Below are 20,255 nucleotides of genomic sequence, written 5' to 3'. Positions count from 1 at the left end.
GCCAGGCCCCTCGAGTGGTCTAGAGCAATCTGTCGAGTCCCATTATCACACCACGAGTCGCTACGCGGTAATTCATGTAATCACTGAAGACTAAACAGTAATTTGCAGCGACTGCTTTTCCCTGGCCAAAGAAAATAACAATGCCGTAATGTGTTATCAGACCACTGTGTTCCACGGGCGGTGGTGACTTCTCATCTCCGGCCACAAATAGAGACGTGAGCAAATGAAAGATATTTCTACAGGTATTCATGGTTTGGCGTCGCAGCGTAACAGAGAAGCCAGCGAGCCAGGAGATCAATCCCCCGTTGCAGATAGCTTTGTCTCCCCCGCGGACAGTGACAAATAGGACGAGGGAGGGCTCAATAATATAAAGTGCTGTATTTTTCAGGTGAGGCGACGAAATACATTTGGTACGTTTTGCATTGATTCCTTCTTAGCAGCATCAAGTTGCTTTTGGAACATTGCAATTATAGTGAAGTTAGACGTTTAAAAAAACAAAAAATATGAATAGGACCTTTAGCCTCACTTGCAATGTAGTTTTAAGCCAAAATAAATCCCTCAAAAACCGATTATTCCAAAATCTGGCAAAATTGTCAGTGGAATAACTATTACATCTAATGACTGCATTACTCCCGGCCTTTTACTTCCTCAGAGTGATTTGTAAGAGCAGCTATAACGGAGGCCTGTTTGCATATCTTATCCCGTGGTCATCACCTGTATTACAGAACCCCCCCCCCCCCCCCCTCCCCCCCAATTAAAGAGAGCATAAACAGGACAGCCTACCTACTCGGCTGTTCAAATTTGAACTTGGTAATCATCTCTCTGATGTTGTGATTGGCACGGAGTCACTCAGAACATGACGGGAGCTGCACTGAAAAGGAGCCAGAAAACACCTCTTTGAACCCATTTGCTCTATTGGCGGATCCCCTTCGAATATTAGAGAGCATGAATTAGGGGATATATAATGGTATCTGGCAGCTGCTCTATTTTCTGCAGTTCGTGAATGCACTGAGCCATAAGATCTGAATAATCATAACATATGTGTGTTATTGTATTGGTGTGTGTGTGTGCGCCTTAAATCTTACTCCCAATGTTGTAATGAAGAATGTCTTCAGCTTCTGAAAATTATTTTCCACAGAGGAAAATCTATGAATAACAAAATGTATGGCTGAATAAATTGTTAGTCGGGCAAAAAAGATGCATTAACACCTCGGTGCTGACACCACAAAGAAATCGATGCGATGCAGATTCTCCGCCCACGCTCAACCTATTTCTGTAAAAGGTGGATGATCCACACAATGGGCACGCAGCCAATTAGAGGTTTGATTTCTTTTTCTTTTTACGTTTAAAATGATTTTTTTTTTAAAGATTTAAGACAATGCAGTTCCTTTAATTGACCCTTTGCCCTTGAACGTGTAACTGGCCAATCATAGCGTAGCATCTGCCACCTCTGACCAGGCGCCAACAACGATCCGGCCGTGCGCCATAGATTCTAATTTCCTTCCTTTTCAGTCCGGTTCAGTGGATTTGGAGCAAGTCATGGTAAAAAATACTCGTCACCCGGAGAGGTTGGAAGGAGTAAACATTTCTAAAAAGCTGTTTCCACATAAAAAGAGTACGTTAGCATATAGTTAACTAGCGTTCATCTTTTTAACTGCTGAATCAGTTTAACATGCCGGATGCATCCTTCAAACGCACATCAGACCCTTCTGTCCGCTTCTCTATGAAACTTTATTTTCCCCGAAAGCGGACGCTCATATTGCTTCAGGGAGCGCCGTTAGCGACGGCGTAGGCTCCACTGCAGCTCTGACAGCTTGATGGAGTAGCAGCAGGAGGCGGGGCTCAGCGAAAGGTCAATCTGGTGACACCTTTGGCGATGAGCGCTCATCGCCCGCTCCAATTTTCCAGCAATCACACTTGGATGGTACTGGACTGACTGCTGTCTGCAAACAAGCTCATCTGATACTACTGAGGTAACAAGTAGAGGTTTAGCTGCAGTATGCACACTATATTAATATTGCCATCACTCACTTTGTCATTACAGTATATTTGTATTACAATCGGCAGCGGCGAGTAAATGACAACATGAAATTGCTGCCGGCTGACGCTTTATTTGAGCACCGACGCGTTTATTGTTATTTGATCAAGCCTCGGAAACATGTGCTGATCTTTGAGCATCAAGACGTTTTTTTTCGTTTTTTTTCTGTTGTTCAAGCCGCCGACTCAATATGCGTCTTCTGTAAATAATAAAAGAGGACCTTTTTCATCATCACTCTTACTCATTACTGTCTATTTTACTATCCACCGTATGAAGCAGCTGTCACATTATCTGTACAACATAATTGAAATTATGTGCAGCACAGGATTTCTCTTCCAGCATTGGTACCAGATATTTCAAAGCACCAAACGCCTCTGTGAAAGAGTTGGCGGTTGAACCGCTGAATGGCATCCGCCTGAAGGTACCCAAATACGTGCCAAATAAATACAAAAGTTGGAAATAATTAAAGTACAATGCATCCAGGGAACTATAGCGGGACTGATGTTTGGTCTCTAATCCCTCCACACAACCATCCATCGCGTGTCATCCGCGTCTGTCGGCGCAGCAGTCGCCGCGCTCCTCCTCGGGGCGTTGCTTTGGAAACGATAGCGGCAGCAGCAGCTATAGGTGTCCAGATGGAGCAGCTGCTGGTTTTTCTCCCCCCTCCCGGCCCCGAGACGAGTTGCTCTGACGCCACAAATGAAGCTGACGATGTCTTTGAACTTGACACAGTCAACACATCCCTCCGTGTTCCAGCGCTGCACAGTGCCACTCCGTCAAACCCCCTCTCCCAGGATCTGCCTCCTCCCCACCACCGCATCTTCCTGTTTTTTTTAAATTTTTTGAAAGATGAGAGGGGCCGAGCTCACTCCGGCAGGTCGCCTGCCTCAAACATCCCACGGCCGTCTCCAACGCAGAGATGGCCTCCTGTCTGGGCTGGCATGCTCTTGAGAGCGCTATTCGGCATCTTGGAGGTGCGGCACGTTGTCAAAGCCAAAGATGGAGCATGTGGCGGAGGTAGGGGGGGGGGGGGGGGGGTTAGATGAAAGGCAAACAGGGCATGTATTTGAATATAACCTGTGTGAGGGCATTTAGAGAATTAAGAGCTTAAGCAACCTCCTGTTTATATTTCCGACGCCTGTGCCCGTGACCCTGCATACCGCAGTGCAGCTTAGACTGTTAACGCAGACGGGCCGCTCCCTCAGCCTGCTGTCAGCGCGGACACAATGTGTGCGTGCTCCCCGTGAGGGGCCGGCCTCGTGTGGATAGCTGGACTTTACCTGCGCAGTTGAGAAAGGGAAGAAAAAAAGGAAGCAGGAAAAAAAAAAAAGAAAAAGCGTGTGTTTTATTATCGTCATCGTTTTTTTATTGCGGTGAAACTTGTCTTGTTCCGAAGATATTAAACACACACAAAAAGGCCAGTGAGAAGGTATGATCGAGGCGATGCCCCAATTCTGTCAAAATGTTCCCTCACCGAGTCCCCCCTGCTTTATTTTATTTTTGCTCTGTGGTGCTTTTATTGCCTGGACTCGCCTGTAAGAATCAATCAGCTCTTTACACCTGGGTTGCGATGGCCCCCACTAGCCTCGGTGTGTTGCTGTGGCATCGGGAGAGGAAGTGGGACACCCGTTTTGTCCAACTAGGCTAGCAATTCAAGTTGGCGCGTCCGAACAAATTAAAATCAGAGAAGTGGCGATAATTAGCTGGATAATAATGAATCCAGATGGAATGATTTCAGTTCTGCAGCACAGCCGTGATGTTCAAATGTAAAAATAATAAAAATGACACAACGGTGCAATTAATGATATGTCGGAGCCAACTGGGTCTTTGGTTGGAAATATGATGCTTCATAAGCTGAAAATAGAATAAAATTAGCGACATGCCAGCTCGGTTCAGTTTCACAGAGTTCTAACTATTTCTTCCTTAAGTCACGGAAACTTTTCAGTCTAAGAAGTCATTGCGGCGCGTACTTAAAACAGCCTGGAGGGGATGTATGTGGAGGAAAAAAAGAAAGCAGATTAGGTTTCTACCACACGCGTGAGTGGAATTCTTATTCGTCGTCAAGGAGTCAAGAGCTTTGACCCGGCTGCGGTCTTGGTGGCAGATCCAAATGTCTCCAGGAGCAACAAGACAAAGATTAACTGTCCCTTGGAGCTTGAAGGCTCATAATTAATGCTGCCTCACTTCCCTCTGTGCCTCTGCTGGGAGGAAGGATTGACACTCAATTGATAGAGTTGCCATTTAAGGGTCAGCCGTACCATGATGGGACAGACGGCGGCGGGCACGTATTTGTCAGCTTTAAGCCGACATCGACCCGTTCGCCGAATCTTTAATTTGTCCACGGTGTCACGCGTTAAGAAAAGGCACTTGTTATCTTTTCACGTCGACCGCCGGGAGCTAAAAACTGAAAAGGTATTCGCGCCCATGCACGGAGGCAGTATTGCATTTTGGTTTAAACTAAACAACCAGAATTGTCTTATTGGTTGGAATTTAGGTGGGGGTGGGGGGGGAGGGAGAGCTTTTATTGTTCTTTCCTTTCGTCGCAGTCAACGACGAAGAGGCTTTGGCGTGTCTTTGGTGGCGCCGTGCGTTTCGTGAACGCGCCGGTGGTTCTGCTGGCTGTAGGCTGAGGGGAAACACGGCGAGTGGTGGCAGCCGCTGTGTGCACTACAGTGCGGTAAACAGCCTTAGAAAAAGGGCGGCTTTGAAAGGCTCCCTCCTACCTCCGAGTGGGCTCTGCAAATCCCTCTATTGAAGTGGGCTTATTTCTTAACAGCGCTCCTACCATTTTTGTATGGATCCTTTTCGGAATCCTCTTTGCACGTAAACACCCACAATGAAGTTGGCAACAAAGAGGAAATGTTCTGTCATGAAATGTGGTCTGATTCATAATCAATAGACGGAGGCGTGACAGGCGGGGTCCTATTTTCTGTGCCTGCACTGTCTGAAGATACTGTTGATGGACTGTTCTCCCCAGTGCGACGCGCTACGGTGAGTGTATCACTTCCAGCGGAGGTGGACAAAATCCCTCCATTGTGGTACAGTAGCGTTTACAGTCCCTAGTATATATATGGAGGTTAAGTCTTTTGGCCTGTGCCTTACCTAAGCCAGTTCTCATAAAACAAGCCGCCCTGTGATTGATGGTGCAGGAAGACCAAAAGACTTTACCGAGATATCAGGACATAAATATAAGGGGATCTGTGTCCAATTCTCTTTCGTGCCAACCTCTGAGAAAATTGGAAATGAGTAGTGAATAGCTCAATTTGTCTTGGAGTAATTTAATGGCCTGTACCTGTTATGGGCTCAATCTAATGCAATAAAACACAATGAGCAAAAAATGCCTCTGACTCAGGGAAGCCAGCTGCAAACTGCCTGGCAGCTGCCTGAAAGCTTTTCAATTTTCTGTGAAAGCTCTGTTAAAAGGCAGTCACACATACGGCAAGGAGAAAAAAAAAATAGAAGGAAAGAATTAAAAAAAAATAGAATAAACGACAAATTTCACTCTCTTCTCCTCAAAAAAAATGTCCGACGTGCTTCAAGTAAGGATGGCCCGTGTTCTGGAGGTGTCAACTTTAAACACATTGCTTACTTTCAAGAATGAGAGGCTGTCAACGGAAACATAAGCGCTCTTTTCCTTTATTTTTTTTCTCCATTTTATGTGAGCTGAAAGCCATTCGTAACAAAGGACAATGCTCTGGGAGCCGAGATGAGGTGGGATGATGCACTGCGATGTGGAATGGCTGGGATCTCAAATAAGTGACCCACTGGGTGTGCTGCAGGGAAACAAATCCAACCAGTATGGTACTTGATTGCAAAGTCTCACCTGAGTTAATTGACAGGAGACGCCCGCTAATGTCCTCGTCGGAGAGAGAAGCCAGGACCGGGAGAAGATAAGAAGATCCATGTGTTTATGGGAAGGCTCAGTCGTTCGAGAAAAGCAATTTTGAGTGCAAAATTCCAAATGTCATTCTTTATCGCTAAATGTGATTGCTTCAGAATGAATCCGTGACACATTCTGATAATGTAAAATACAATGCATCAGCAGATTAAATTCTACACGACACTATAAATCCCTTCATACATGCCGGAGACATAATAATGTTGAGCTGTCCAAAACATTACAATGGGGAGCATTACCCCGGCTTAAGCCACCTGCGTGTTGTTTGTTTCTCCCTATGCTATTTTAGATCCAAGCAATCCCTCTGGGATCTGTCCAGCAAAAACAAAACTCTGCAGTGCTTATTATATTTAAGGAGAAGCGAGTGTTTACTTTTGCCAACGTTTTTTTCCTTCCCCTCAGTGTACTTTAAAAGGGAAGCTGGATGGCGCTGAATAAAAGCATCCTGGCGCTGTCAATCTACCACCAGGTTGCATGTATTTTGAGGAAAAATAAAATAAATGGGACAAGACAAACAACAGGTTATTCGGTCTGCATCATTTCCTGTCTTTGTCCCTCTGGTTTCAGTTCAGCCACTGGTGCAGACGCAGTCATTAACAGACCAGTAACCCAGCCACGAGGCAGGAAATTGACTTTTTTGTTCAAGGCCAAGCACACAGATATTTTCCAAACGCTGTCACGGTGTGATCAGCCAAAGGAATCTGGATTACACCTCAAGGCAGGAGTTGTGAGGAGGACTCTAAACAAAAGGGAGGCCCTACACCCAAATCCCCAACACTGATCAAACTAGTCCCGGTTGATTAAAATAAATAAAATAATGTCCTCAATGCAGGGCCTGAAACTAGGGCAGGGCAATAATTCAATATGATAATTTATCGTATTTATTGTAATGAAATCATAACAGGATGAAAACATATACGTAACGGGATGTTGTGAAACACAATTACGTTAACGGGATTATTTTGCACTAAAGTTCTTAATAAAGGGAGACAATACTCTGTACCTTTTGTCAAATATTTAATTCCACAAGAGAATGCTAAAGTAGGACAGTAGTGTCAGCCTGTCTGTGAGTACATCTACCACTATGGTCCAGACTGAACCATATCAACAACTTGGGGGTGACTGTGGCTCAGTGGTGAGCAAGGTCGTCTTTCATCAGAGGATCGGCAGTTCGATCCCCGGGTCCACTAGTCCATGTCAATGTGTCCTTGGGCAAGACACTTTAGCCCGAAATTTCTCCCGTAGCTGTGCCTATGGTGTGTGAGTGTTAGTTACTGCTGTTGGTCAGGTGGAACCTTAGCCCCTCCCATCAGGGTGTGAATGATATCATGTAGTGTTAAAGTGCTTTGAGTGGTCGGAAGAATAGAAAAGTGCTTTACAAGTACAGTCCCATTGCCATGCTATTTGGTGCATTGATGCTGCCCACAGGATACCTTCTGCTTTCTGCTGACTTTTACACAAATCAGGTTGTTATTGAAATAATTATTATAATAAAAACTACTGATTGGACTGACATACAATTTGGTACAGACTTCCTGGTATCCTGTGGGGTCATTTCTAAAAACATGACCCCCTTGACGTTTCGTCTTGCACCATCATTAGATCAAAATGGTTTTTGTTCCTAAAACATGTGGTTTCATGACCGAATACCTGCACAATTTGTGAGATTCCCAAAAGCCTCTACTAAAGGCAATTTGTATTGGTGTTCTGATGAGCAAATTACCACATGCTAGTTGAAGTTAGACAGTTAACATAGTTAACGTTCAACTTGCTAAGCAGCAGCATGTTAGCATTGTCATTTTGAGCATGTTGTTAGCATTTAGCTCAAACCCATCTCACAAAGCCGTTCGTATGGCTGCAGAATCTGTTTTGTTGAGGAAAACCGATGCAAACAATTTAACTACCTAAAATACATATGTTGTACTTCCTGTGTAGCCATTTGCTGTTGGTAAAAAAAATGTCAGAACTTTGTTCTGTTGTCTTTTTTTACCATTATCAATCAGTACTTCTGGGCCTCTGAGTTCTGAGTGCCTCTGGAGTATCCAAAATAGAAGCAGGTCAAAGTCCTTTCTCCTTACTTGGCTGTACGGAAAACAACTTAGAGTACGTATTTCATGTCATGTGACTGGTGTTTCAGGATCAATAGCCTCAAGTCCAGGAGGAAAAGCCCTCTGGCTCTGGTCTGAAATCAAATCGTAAACAGCCTGAAATAGCTCCTGTGTGACTAATTCCCTTTCTCTGCCATAACTACTGAGACTGCAAGAGGCTTTTTGTATGGACCAGAAAATTGGATTCCTTACCCTATTAGAGACATAATCCCGACGCACATACGAAAAGGAGACAAGACAAAAAACACTGTCTTGTCAACATTAATAGATAATATGATAAAGAATGTCTGTGCATGTTTTTAATAGCCATCTGGCAGATCTCTTGGGTAATTTGAAGACTATTTTGGAATCATCGTAACACTTGGGAGAAACAAACAAAAGTGTCTGTGTGGGGATGGCAAAAAAGGTTGACGAGAGACATAGAAATACAGTGGGTGCCGTGGGAGAGGGAGGACGAGCAGTATGGCGATCCCCTTGTTAAAAGGCTGGGTAATGCCCGGGTTGGATTGATTCACCGGCTGCAGTTTGGTGACAGCTCCCATACCGCAGCCTCAATGCCCACTGAAGTGAGCGTTCGGAGTTGGTCTTGGCAGCAATTTGGCATTTCGGTTTGTTTTTTCAGGTTCGCAATCTGAGGCCCGGACAGAGTGGAAGGGCTCGGAGGACAGGTTGACAGAGGGGCGCCTCCCATCACTTGTCAGCATTGTCGGGCAATGGCTCATTATCTCCCGTCTGTTTGGCTTCCATTCATGTCGTTTATCATTCCCATCACCTCCTCTTTGTGGCCCGCATCCGAGCGAGCCAGACGAGGTCTGGAGGGGATATAGGTGTATAAATATGTCTCGGGAAATTGGCGCGGTATGGATTCCTTTGCTCGCGCCGACCTCTTTGTTTGGTCGCAGACCGAGTTGGCTTTTGTGTATCTGCCGGCGGCTCTCTCCGCCGACGGCACGCCATTCAGGAGATAAGCATCGGCTGGGCTGCCCCACTCCACTGACACTGACACTTCCTCCCGGAGTCAGCAGATTACATTTTCGAAGTTGACAGCTTGTTATCACTCTCGATAGCAGGAGGGCTTAATCTTTTGTTCTTTTCCGGTCGGGGCAGGGCCGAGGAGTCGTCGTCTCGGGTCACTGAGCTCCCCCGACTTCCCTCCGCGTGCCCTCTGCGGTGACACGCACGTGGCGAATAGGCCACTCTCTTCCTCCTGCTCTTTTCATCTTCCTCCAAGAGTGGCTGCACTTTGTAGAGGGATTACAGTGATGGAAGCCTCAGCAGTGCACAATGATATCCATTCAACACGTCTCTCTCTCTCTCTCTCTCTGGCAGAGAGGATGGGTTCAAGTCTGATTTGATAATAATGGCCACGCCGGCTTCAGTCTGGAGAGAAGGCTCACAGCTCCTGAGGCCGGGCTCGTCTTTTTCTTTCGGGAACAATAAGGTGGAATCCCTCTCAGAATAATAACCACGGCCATAATAGGGGCGGAGAATGGCCGCGGTCCTTGTGCAACACTGTAGCTCATATACTGATCATAAGGAAGCGTTACACCTGTGGCAGAAGTCCCCGTGTCACCGTGCCACTAACAAACGAGCGACACAGACGAGGGCGAAGGCTAACGTTGTGTAAGAATCGTCCGGGGTCCCAGAAGCAGCGGTTCCCCAAAGAAAACCCGACATTCCTTTTTCATAAGGCAGCTGGTTGTAAAGGTGCTTTTTGTCCAAGCTCTTCTGCATTACGGATCATAAATTTCATTTTGGTGAACGGATAATTAAATAAAGCGGAATATTCAAGGGTTCACAATGATGAGTTCACCAGACTGGTTATATGTCTTTTGATGGTAGATTCAAGCCTTGGGTGGTTGCGAGAGACACTTAGCACTCGCATATATATATATATATATATATATATATATATATATATATATATATATATATATATATATATATATATATGTATAATTGACCTGTAATGAAATAAGCAGGGTTTATTTTTTGTGCTAACAATAACCCATCTTGCGTAATCTTGGACATTGGCGTTTATTATCAGATCTTTTTTCTTTTGAAGCCACAAGATGTCTCCTTGGTGAGAGCTGTGCTTATATAACCTCCCTCTGTCCTCCCACTCTCTCTGTGTATGCCTCTTCCCGTCTATAGTGCCCACTGGAAGTAGCTCGAGCTTACTTGTCTTTTTTTTATAGTTAAGAATTACTTAAGACTTTCTTCTCTTCTGATGTGTTTGCAGTGGTGAAGACAATCGTTCTGAAAGCGACACTATGTTTGATATGAACAGACTCATGCTAAGGCAGCGATACAGGAACAATCATACAGCTTATGCAATGCCTCAGAGCCGCCTGCATGGTGCGATGAATTCTACACGCAAAGTTTCTTCATGTCAGGCTGCAGACAGGCAGAGCAGAGTAACTCTCTCCCCGAACTCATCCGAGACTGCACTGATCTTTCCTCATTCAAATCGCAAATCAAAACCCACCTGTTCAGAACTGCTTTTAATGTGTGATTGTTTGTTTTTGTTTTTTTGTTTTCTTATCAGGGTCTGAGCGACTCAAAGTCCCTATTTATTTGTTTTACCTGTATTTGAGCTATTCTTATTTATTTATTTTTAGCTTTTAGGATGTTTTAATTATGTGAAGTGTCTTTGAGTATTATGAAAAGCGCTATATAAATTAAATGCATTATTATTATTATTAAATGATACACCCACTAACTTTAAGGAAAGCTCAATATTGCCAGCAACATTTCTGCCTGCAGAAACGATTGGTTTGGTAAAATACTCCATAAACTCTTCCTTTGACCGAGGCTGCATTAATGGCAGACAGGTAGGAGGTCACCTGTACGATCAATCGGCTTAATCACTTCTCGGTTGTTCTGCTTCCCATTGGGAGATGTAGGACATAGTATCAAGTCACAAGATTAAATTAAGCCTCAATTAATTAAACACATTTTAATTCATGCGTGGGTGCTTGCAATTTTCAACAATAGATAACACAATTCAACAGATGCATATTTAAAAGAGAAGATTAAGATAAGCAAAAAGCCAGCTGGCAACCTCTGGGTGTGAAAAGTGAACTCACTGCAGAAGTGCCTTCAACTTGCATTCTTTCTAGTAGCCAGCAGGGGGAGACTCCTCTGGTTGCAAAAATGAGTCTGATTATGCAGAAGTCCATGAGAAAATGACACTTCTCTCTTGATTTATTCCCTCAGTAAACATTGTTAACATAAGTTTATGGTCTCAATCTCTACCTTTAAGTCTTCTTCAATACAGGATGATGTCAATTTAGTAATATATGGTCCATTTAGAGTCAAACGTACCATAAACGGAGTATGTTTTAGGCTAATTTGTGATAACTACCATGGCGTGGTCCGGTCTAAGAGTTGTCTGTGTTTTCATTTGAGATATTTAACCATTTCACAGTGTTCATGGGAGTTAATTGTAACCTTTTGGTTGCCTAAAAATGTCAGCAATTGGCAAAAAAACAAGATGGCCATCCCGAGGTTAAAAAACGGTAGTCCACAAACGGTTTGACATAAACAATGTATGGATCAGACAACGTGGTGATGTGTTTTTTAAAGTAGTGTACAATACAGTGTATGTATTGCATACTTCAGACTTCGTCCAGCAACAGTACCCGAGGCTCTGTAGTGCATTTCTTCATTCATTAATTGATTCACACCTAACCCACTGAAAACTAATTGGTGTACTAGCTTTAAAAAGAAATCGGCCCAATTTTGGTCTCACAAGACAAAGAAAATGAAGACGCGTGTCAAGTCATGTTGCTGTTATGAAGCAGTTTTCGATAACCAGTCCGGCCCTGATTAATTGGGGCTCCCGCGGGACCGAGACGCCTCGTGCTGCCTGAAGAATCGGTGTCGGACTGATAACAGAGCGACTGGGGACACTGACAGCCAGTACATTGTCATAGCGAGCAAGAAGCCAAGTGCTGAATTTAATCAGCCTGTGCGCGGCTGCCGAGGCCGACCTGTTGGTAATAATTACAGAGGAACACGGTCACAATACCTGCCTTGTCCCCCCCCCCCCCCCCCCCCCCCGGGTTGGCTTTTCAGTGCCTCTGGCCAGTCAGACGTCATAGCCCCACTCCGTCACCGATATTCAATTTAGGCCGCAGAGGCACAAAAGCAGATGTGACATCTCTTTTTGGAAATCACTATATAGTTTGCATTGCCTATTGTGTACGTGCTCCTTCCCCAAGCAGATATGGTCGGTAATCCCAAAACAATCAGATATGGGCAGAACATTGGAATTCGGTGCATGAATGCTGACGTGAACTCTGCCTTTGTAGTCATATCTATGATTTCCCGACTGCCTGTGTTTATCTCAAGCTGTCATCCTAAAGATGAACCCCTGTTTGTGTTCACAGCAACAGGGAGTGTATCGAGCAATAGCTGTGGCTCTTGCAGTGGAAGCGAGGACTGACTGACAGCGTGGAGAGGCAGCGTCTGTGATTACAGTCTTCAAAGGCGTCTTCCCCAAAAAAATACAAAATCAGCATCGCTGTTGGATCCACCAGGCGCTCTCGCCTTGTTCTGTTTTATTTCTTTTGGAGTTTTTTTATGTTACCCACCATGGTGTAAAAGGAAAGGGCAAGTTGAACGTACTCAACCCCCCCCCCCCTCTCACACACACCTCCCCCCCAGCAGGGCGGCCAGGCCGTATTCTGCTGGGGGTTCTAACCCTGTCTGCTTGTCGGCGGTTCAAAAGATGCATCTTCATCTCTGCTGAGTTGAAAGAAACATCACAGGATCTGCGGTTCATATTTCATGTTTTTTATGGATAGAGCAAGATCAGCTGTTTTTAAGTTGGGGGGCTGGGGTTTTACTAAGGGTGAGGGGGGGGGGGGGGGACAGTCCATTATCGAGCTCTGCAGTAACGTCATTTGTGGCGATACATCCATTCCAAATTGGAATCCGACAATATCGAAAAGAAACTGAAAAACAAACCTTTTTTCTCAACCAACAGTTTATATCAAATTGTCTCTTTTTCTTTTCTTTTTTTCCCCAATGACCTCTGCAGGGGCAGGAATGTGAAAAATAAAGTCTATTTGTATAGATTGGCATACCGGAGCCATTTGCGAGCGAGGATCAGATGGCAGGGAAAACAGATTATGTTGCAGGGCTCCTGTGGCATAACCCCGGGCATTAATGTTAATGGAAAACCACATGACCTTGCTTTTGCCTCAGAGCGGCTCCGATTTAAATCCAATTGACATGGCCCAAGTCTGGAAGAGGCTGGAGAGACGGAGATGCAGGCACCTGATACCAATGCGTGGGAAAGTTCTTGTTTTTCTGTTTTCTTTCTTACCTTTTCAAGGGATCCCTGGCCTGGCGGTGAGGCTCCCTGTGCTCCCTGACACGAGCACGGGAAAGCAGAGATGAATGTGGACTGTGTGCTGTACTTACTTGCTGGGATGCCCATTGCCCCCATGCCAGATGTCATGTGACCACTGAGCAGGGATGGCTCAGTTTGCACTGCTTTAAAAAAAAAGATATCAATGGAGTTGTGTCGCTCAGGAGCGTAATACCTCTTGTTTTCGGGGAGCAAATTGGACTTAAGGTTGGTTAAAAAAAAGAAAAAAGAGAAGAAAAATCACTGTGATGGAGTTGGCTTTGCCAAGAATTGCTTTCCAATAATCATCCTGCTCTGGGAGGAATAGAGGGGGCTAGATGCCAGAACAACGGAAACAGGCTTTGTTAAAAGGGGCTTTGCGCACACAAATGAAAGAACAGAAAACAACACACATCCAGTGGAAGGATTTGCATTTGAAAATACGGCGTGGCTCCGCCGCTCCTGAGGGTCATCAGCACAATTTAATTACATTAAGAGGCGGCTAAATTGTTTTTTTGCAAACAGACAAGGCTTAAGGGATTACTGGACCTCTGACGGTGGGATCACATTTTTTTTACCTCCGAGCATGAAACAATATGCTCGCTTCCTGGGAACGGGGGGGGGGGGCGTGCTCCCAACGGTGGACAGCAACATGATTCACTTGTATTCCACGTTTTTTATTAGCTGTATTTGAAATAGGACAAACTTGGCTTTCAAAGGAAATCCTCTGTGCATGTAAAGATGTTGTTTATCTCCATCGCGTTACTTCCCCAGCATCCCCAGCATCCTCCATGTTTTGTCTGCACGTCTCCAACAGTTTATGCTGTTCATTCTTTAGTGATTTATTGAACACCGTGCTTCCCCTGCAGCTGCCAGCTCACCGTATGGCACGCTGCCGAAATGTTGCATCACTCCATACGGACCTTTGTGTTCTCCTCCCTCCACGTCCCGTCACGGGGATTAAATGTAACGCGTAACGTTGCTCGTAGCTTTATACTTCATTCACCGGAGTCGTTTTCCGACATCCCATCACCCACGTTAGACAAAGAAAGTCAAAAGTATTGATGGCATTTTCACACATTTTTTTTGACGCCATCTATTGAATAGTGAGAACACACAAAGTCAACATTACATGAAACTTCATGACGGCATATTGGCAATCGGGCAAATAAAGGAATACATTAGCATTTGTATGCTGGTGAACGTTAGTCTAATGTTTAGTCTTTCTTTTAAGAGGGCTGGACCATTGTTGTTATACCTGGGAAGCATTCAAAAAGTAGCTCGATATCAATATTGCGATGATGTTGTCGGGTTGAACGAGTCAAATGAGATTTTTGGATAAATAATCATCATCAGCGATATGTATTCAATGACTAAGTGAGTTAAGGCAGATAATACAGGTCGGGTCATTTTTACAGTAATGCAGACTTTAAAACCAGGAAAAGACGTATGCTATGTTACGATACGCAGAATCTGAAACGATATCTAGTCTCATAACACTATATTGATGGAATGTCAATATATTGCCGATGACAGGGAAACACTTCTATGAGAATATGATCTCATCCAACCACAGCTGTCTGGAATGTGTCCAACCAGCTGAATTGCAGTCTTTGTTTGGACTTGCAATGACAGAAGTTAAGTTGGTTTTCACACCACGGCCATTGGCAACCATTTGGAGCACTTGGCAACCAGTTCTTGGCCTTTGGTTGCCATCATTGGACCCACTTCTTTTTTATGTAAGGGGTATTTAACAAAATACCGAAGATGGCAACCGTATTTTCAGTTTCTGCAACCAAAAACTGAAGCTCTAACCCTGATGTTTTATTAAATGCCTCTATCGTTTCCAAGCACTAAGCTGTTGTCACCTGCACGCTGCAGCTGGAGGCTGATGGGTTCAGCAACATGGAGGGCTGAGTAAAAAAAAAAAAGTAAAAAGCATGCAAAACAAATTACTTTGATTTGGCAGATTTCTGCTGAGAGCCATCAGCAGAGTTTTTTTGGTCTTTTAAATCTGGTCTTTTTAAACATTTTTCAACAAACTTCTTCTATCAAGGCTATTCAATAACTTAAGCTATTTATTTAGAACATTGCAGAACACACAAACACAAAACAGGGCGCACGCAGAGCAAGAAACCCTTTCTTTAAAGAAGCAATATCGCTCAATGATTATCAAGAGATAGATAACACCGATGTGTATGAATAAAAGTGCATTTGCAATCTAAACGGAATAGAAGCTTCGGTGTGCAGTGGGAGCTTCCAACTGCAGGAACAGAGCCAACGGAGGCCAGCAATGCTAAACTGTCTGCACTTAGGATAATGTCGGCTACTTTTGTTGAGAGCACGTTGTCATCACTTAGTCTGAGATCCAGGCACACGCTTGCTCGTAAACAGTTCTTTTCTTTTTTTTCTTACCCCAGACGGGCACACATGCAACTTCTCCGCCATTTAAGGCTGGCTCCGCATTGGGGTTCGTGATTGTGACACGCGGGACCCCCTCCCCCCACAAAAACCCCACCCCACCCCCTTCCACACTCACCGGAGGGGCCTGCCCTTCGCTGCCGGATCCATCGGAAACAAAATTGTGCAGAGGTTTAAATTTGTTTATCCGAACTGCTTGCTCTTCAGGTGTTTCTTCTCCCCGCTGCTCCCCCGATTGTCCTTAAACAATTCCCCGAGGAAGATCGGGAGGGTGTTCCTCAGCTACCATGATGCTGGCCATTTAAGCGGCGCGATATAAAGCTCTCAAGCACATTGCCAGCCAAATAAAGAGGTGCAGAAGGAGGGGGAGGCAGATAAAAGCTGACACCCGATGTATTATAACTCAGCGCTATTAGATATGAGCTTCTGCTGGGGTGAAGCGCCGTAGCTTAAGGCAGAGTTACTGCTTGCTCATCGCGCTGTAACTGGGTGGTGTGTGTGTGTGTGTGTGTGTGTGTGTGTGTGTGGGGGGGGGGGGGGCTGTGTGGCCACTGTGTTCTGTACACAGCACGCACGGCCTCATGCATGATTTAGCAAACGAGAATTCGTATTCCGATATTCAAGAAGCGATATGGCGGAAGAGATAAAGAAATAAATAAAAAGGATGTGCTTATGCTGCAAAACTTATCCTAAGACGCGCTGCATTCTGAATAAAATGGCAAGTAATCAAAAGAGGGGGAAATCGTCAATGGACCATCTCTTTTATTGTCAGCATTTATATAGCTTACATATATATATATATATGTATATACATATATACATATATATGTATATATATACATATATATGTATATACATATATATGTATATATATATACATATATATATATATATATATATATATATATATACATATATATACATATATATATATATATACACACACATTAGTGCACAGGATAAGCTTTGGAGTACTTTTTTTCTAGTAAAGTATCGGTGACACAAAATGGAGCCAAATAGGAAACCAACAAGAATCTGAAAAACAAGGATTTCTTTCAACAATTGACAATTTTGAGCCAAATGATTATTTGTTTTTAAATGGATAGTGGACCTGTGTCTCCAAGCACCAGAGGTATGCTTTGAAGCTTACACATATTACACCGCGGCGACAGCAGACCTGGAACCAGCTGACCACCTGGCGCTTAAAATGCTTTAAATAGTTCATAAATAAAAGTAGCTTGATGAATATATCCAATAAAATCGACTCACTTAAGAGTTTTAAAAGTATGCTGCAATAAAACTACTACTACTACTACTACTAAGTACTATTTACCCCCTGAAAAATATGACATGAGTACATGTAATGACGTAATTATCTGGTTACTACCCACCTCTGCTGATTGCCTGTCACAGTCAAACTACGAGGTGAGGTGAGGCTTGTAGAGTGCCTGTTAAATGTCAAAGCACTCCTTAATTACTGACAGTGAATTAATGTTGTGTGTGCTCGCCGATGTGCAAAAGACGGGTTCAGCAGTGTGCTCTGCGGTTTGTGTCGACGCACGGTGACACCGTCGAGCCCTTCGACGCACAGCCGAGTGAACTTTTACACGCAGAGAGACTCGAATAGTTGTCGCCGCTGAAGCAGGAGTAAAGTGGGCAGAAGTGCCCGCTCCAAGGCCACCGTTTCTTTGTCCAAAAAAACGTCCATTTGGACTCAGGGCGTAGAATTTGGTGGTCAAAGGTCACCGTGACCTCACAAAATGCTTTTTAGGCCCTATTTCAATAATTAATTTGCTAACCGTGACAATTTCACACAAATGTCTAATAGGATAAAATGATGATGGGAGTTTTCTTGTAAATAGTAGAAAAAAAGATTACCTAGAACTAAACCGTCATTTTCTCCCCACAGTCCACAGAGTTGTTTTTTTTGTTGTTGTTTTTTTTACAGCTCGCTGATTTTTAATAGGTGGGAACATGTACAGAAATAGTGCCCTTTCATGTGAACCTCATTGTGTTTCTGGCAGTTTCTGAACTCAGGATGAGGTGAAATATTACCAGCGAGTCAGGTACCCGTCCGACAACAGCGCAGCAGCAGCTAATCCTGCTCCCGCTTAGGTGGAGTAGTGCAGCGCAAGCCAAAAGAGGCACGTAAGCGGGCGGCTGATCTCTTGTTTCTGAGACATGAAGCGGCTTAGTTTTACACGCCCAGGACACTCTTCCATCACGGCTGCTTAAACCCCAATGTCCTTAATGCTGAGCGCCAGGCACATGCACAGCCACCCCCCCCACCCCCCCTTGACTCACTCAAGGTTCTTGACTCATTTGGTAAGTGAACGTGCGGCCTCCCTCCACCTCGGGACACAACCATTGGAAACCGATGTGCCGCGGGGCCGCAGTCATCACAGCCCGTCTCGATTCAGCCACGTCATCTTAACTTGGTTAATGATTTCCATCAGCTGTCTATGACGCAGCATCACTGATACAGACAATGAAGATAATACGAATAATTTAGTCAGGACTAACCTGGGACTTGCTGCAGGGTCATCTCCGACAGGTCCCACTGGTGGATGAAGAGAACCAGACCTCCGGCGGCGAACAGCAGGAGGAACCAGAGGGAGCAGGGCAGTCTCCTTCTCCGTCCACGCAGGGAGTCCACCACCATCTTCCACTTCATCCCCAGCATGATGCGGCGCAGTCAGCTGCTGGTTTGGGTTAGCTCTGCAGCAAAATCAAAGGAGAAAAGTGCAGTGAGCGAATCAGTGGGATGGCCTCTGACCTCGGTTTGCAGGTGGGCAAAGCTGAGCATAAAGGCTCCTCCTCTTTTTCTACACCATCAACACATTTTTCATTTCTCAGCATCAATGTCAAAATTCATACCGTGAAGTAAATGGCAGTGGTGGAAAGTAACTGAATACATTCACTCAGTGAAGTGCAGCACTTGAGCGTTTCCATTTTATGTTGGACTTATTTTTGATTAAACTACCCAAAGTGTGAAAAGTAGTTTAACTTAGCGACACCCAAGTGGCGACTTTCCGTCTTGAGAACTGATGCCAATGTTGAAGTGCCAAAAAACTGCAATTAATCAAATGGCCACTTGAGGCTTGGCTCCAAAAGTGAGTCAATCTCCGTGTTGAGATGGCAAACTTTACAGCAGAAATAGGTTTAGAGCCTGGTACAGCCTGGTTTGTTGGTCTTTATATCTATTATCTATGACGCCTGTGAAGGGGGTGAATTTGTATCTAACTCACCCGTTTAAATGAAGTCTATGAATTCTGCAGTACAACACTTTGTTCACTTGTGTCTACTCTATTCTTTTGTATTCTTGCCTGTGAGATCTTGAATCCCACTTTTCTGTCTTCTGGCTTTTTTCCATCTGACTGAATCTTTCCTCGAGAAGCGCTTTGTTGCCCAGGACTTGTAAATAAGTACGATTTAAAATTCAAATGGGCAAATTAGTGAAATATCCACTTCAGTCCAACAGCAACGAGGCTCGTGTGACACGCACTTAGTTTAGCAATATAAAGGAACCCAAATATCTTGTCCAAAACTAACGTGATGGAACTGAACACTGAGACCTAGAGAATAAAATAAAATGGAAGTGGAAATGAGAACATGGATTTCCTGATTACATTCTGTGGTGTGAATGACACTGGGATGTAAAAAGTACAATTCTGTTGAGAAAACAGAATAAAAGTGTAGCCTCTTCAGACAATTGGGCTTCCTGTCTGTCATTGACTGAAGTTGTCGGGAGGAAAACGGAGTCAACTGGATGGAAACCTCCTCCGTCGGAGGGATTTCATTTCTGAAAATGTGAAAGCAAACATGAACTTTATAAAGAAAATGCAGTTCCCTCTTAGCGTACAGTGTGAAGCTACACCTTTTAGACCTGAGATGTCGGCCAGAGAGAACAGCCTCCTGGGTACCACCTAAGTTGGCATGGCAACTGTACCACGTTCACAGCCGGTAGAACAATACAATTTGACATCGGCGTGGTTGAAATGCATGCCTTCATGATGATTTGAACACACACACATATATATATATATATATATATGGCCATTCTTCTCTCTTTTTTTTTTGCATCAGCTTTGCCCTGTTTCTGTTTCGGAATGTGAAGATTAGAGAGAGCAGAACATGTGAAACAGCTCGTGTGCTGCTATAAAACAAACAACACTTGTTATTAACTCCACTGAGCACGGAGGACACCAGACCCTCATTATGCAACAACCGGCACGGTTACCCTTTCACAGGGATGTGAAAGAAAATTCATATGGAAATGAAATGTTGTCAATGCAAAGCCGCCTGAATAGTTTGACATCTCCATGACCAGATTGATCCTCACAAAAAGCAGAGTGCTGTTGCGTTCTTCATTTTGATGCGTAGCCTCCACTGTGTTTATAATTACTGTCTGTCTAACAGGAATCGCAGCAT

At 44.3% G+C, this 20,255-nt stretch overlaps 1 protein-coding gene across 1 annotated transcript in view; it reads right to left on the bottom strand.

Annotated features, from left to right (window-relative positions):
• LOC117728210 (carbohydrate sulfotransferase 8-like) overlaps positions 1-20,255 on the bottom strand; it is a 150,765-nt gene that overhangs the window by 95,318 nt on the left and 35,192 nt on the right. Inside the window, exon 2 of the mRNA XM_034529008.1 lies at positions 18,348-18,542. Within this exon, the coding sequence (XP_034384899.1) occupies positions 18,348-18,507 (160 nt within the window). The 5' untranslated portion in view covers positions 18,508-18,542. The remainder of the gene's footprint in view (positions 1-18,347; positions 18,543-20,255) is intronic.

This window comes from Cyclopterus lumpus, chromosome 3, assembly GCF_009769545.1.
Source record: "Cyclopterus lumpus isolate fCycLum1 chromosome 3, fCycLum1.pri, whole genome shotgun sequence".
NCBI classification, from domain to species: domain Eukaryota; kingdom Metazoa; phylum Chordata; class Actinopteri; order Perciformes; family Cyclopteridae; genus Cyclopterus; species Cyclopterus lumpus.
Note: the sequence above shows the minus strand (reverse complement) of the source record. Positions and strands in the feature narration are given on the sequence as shown.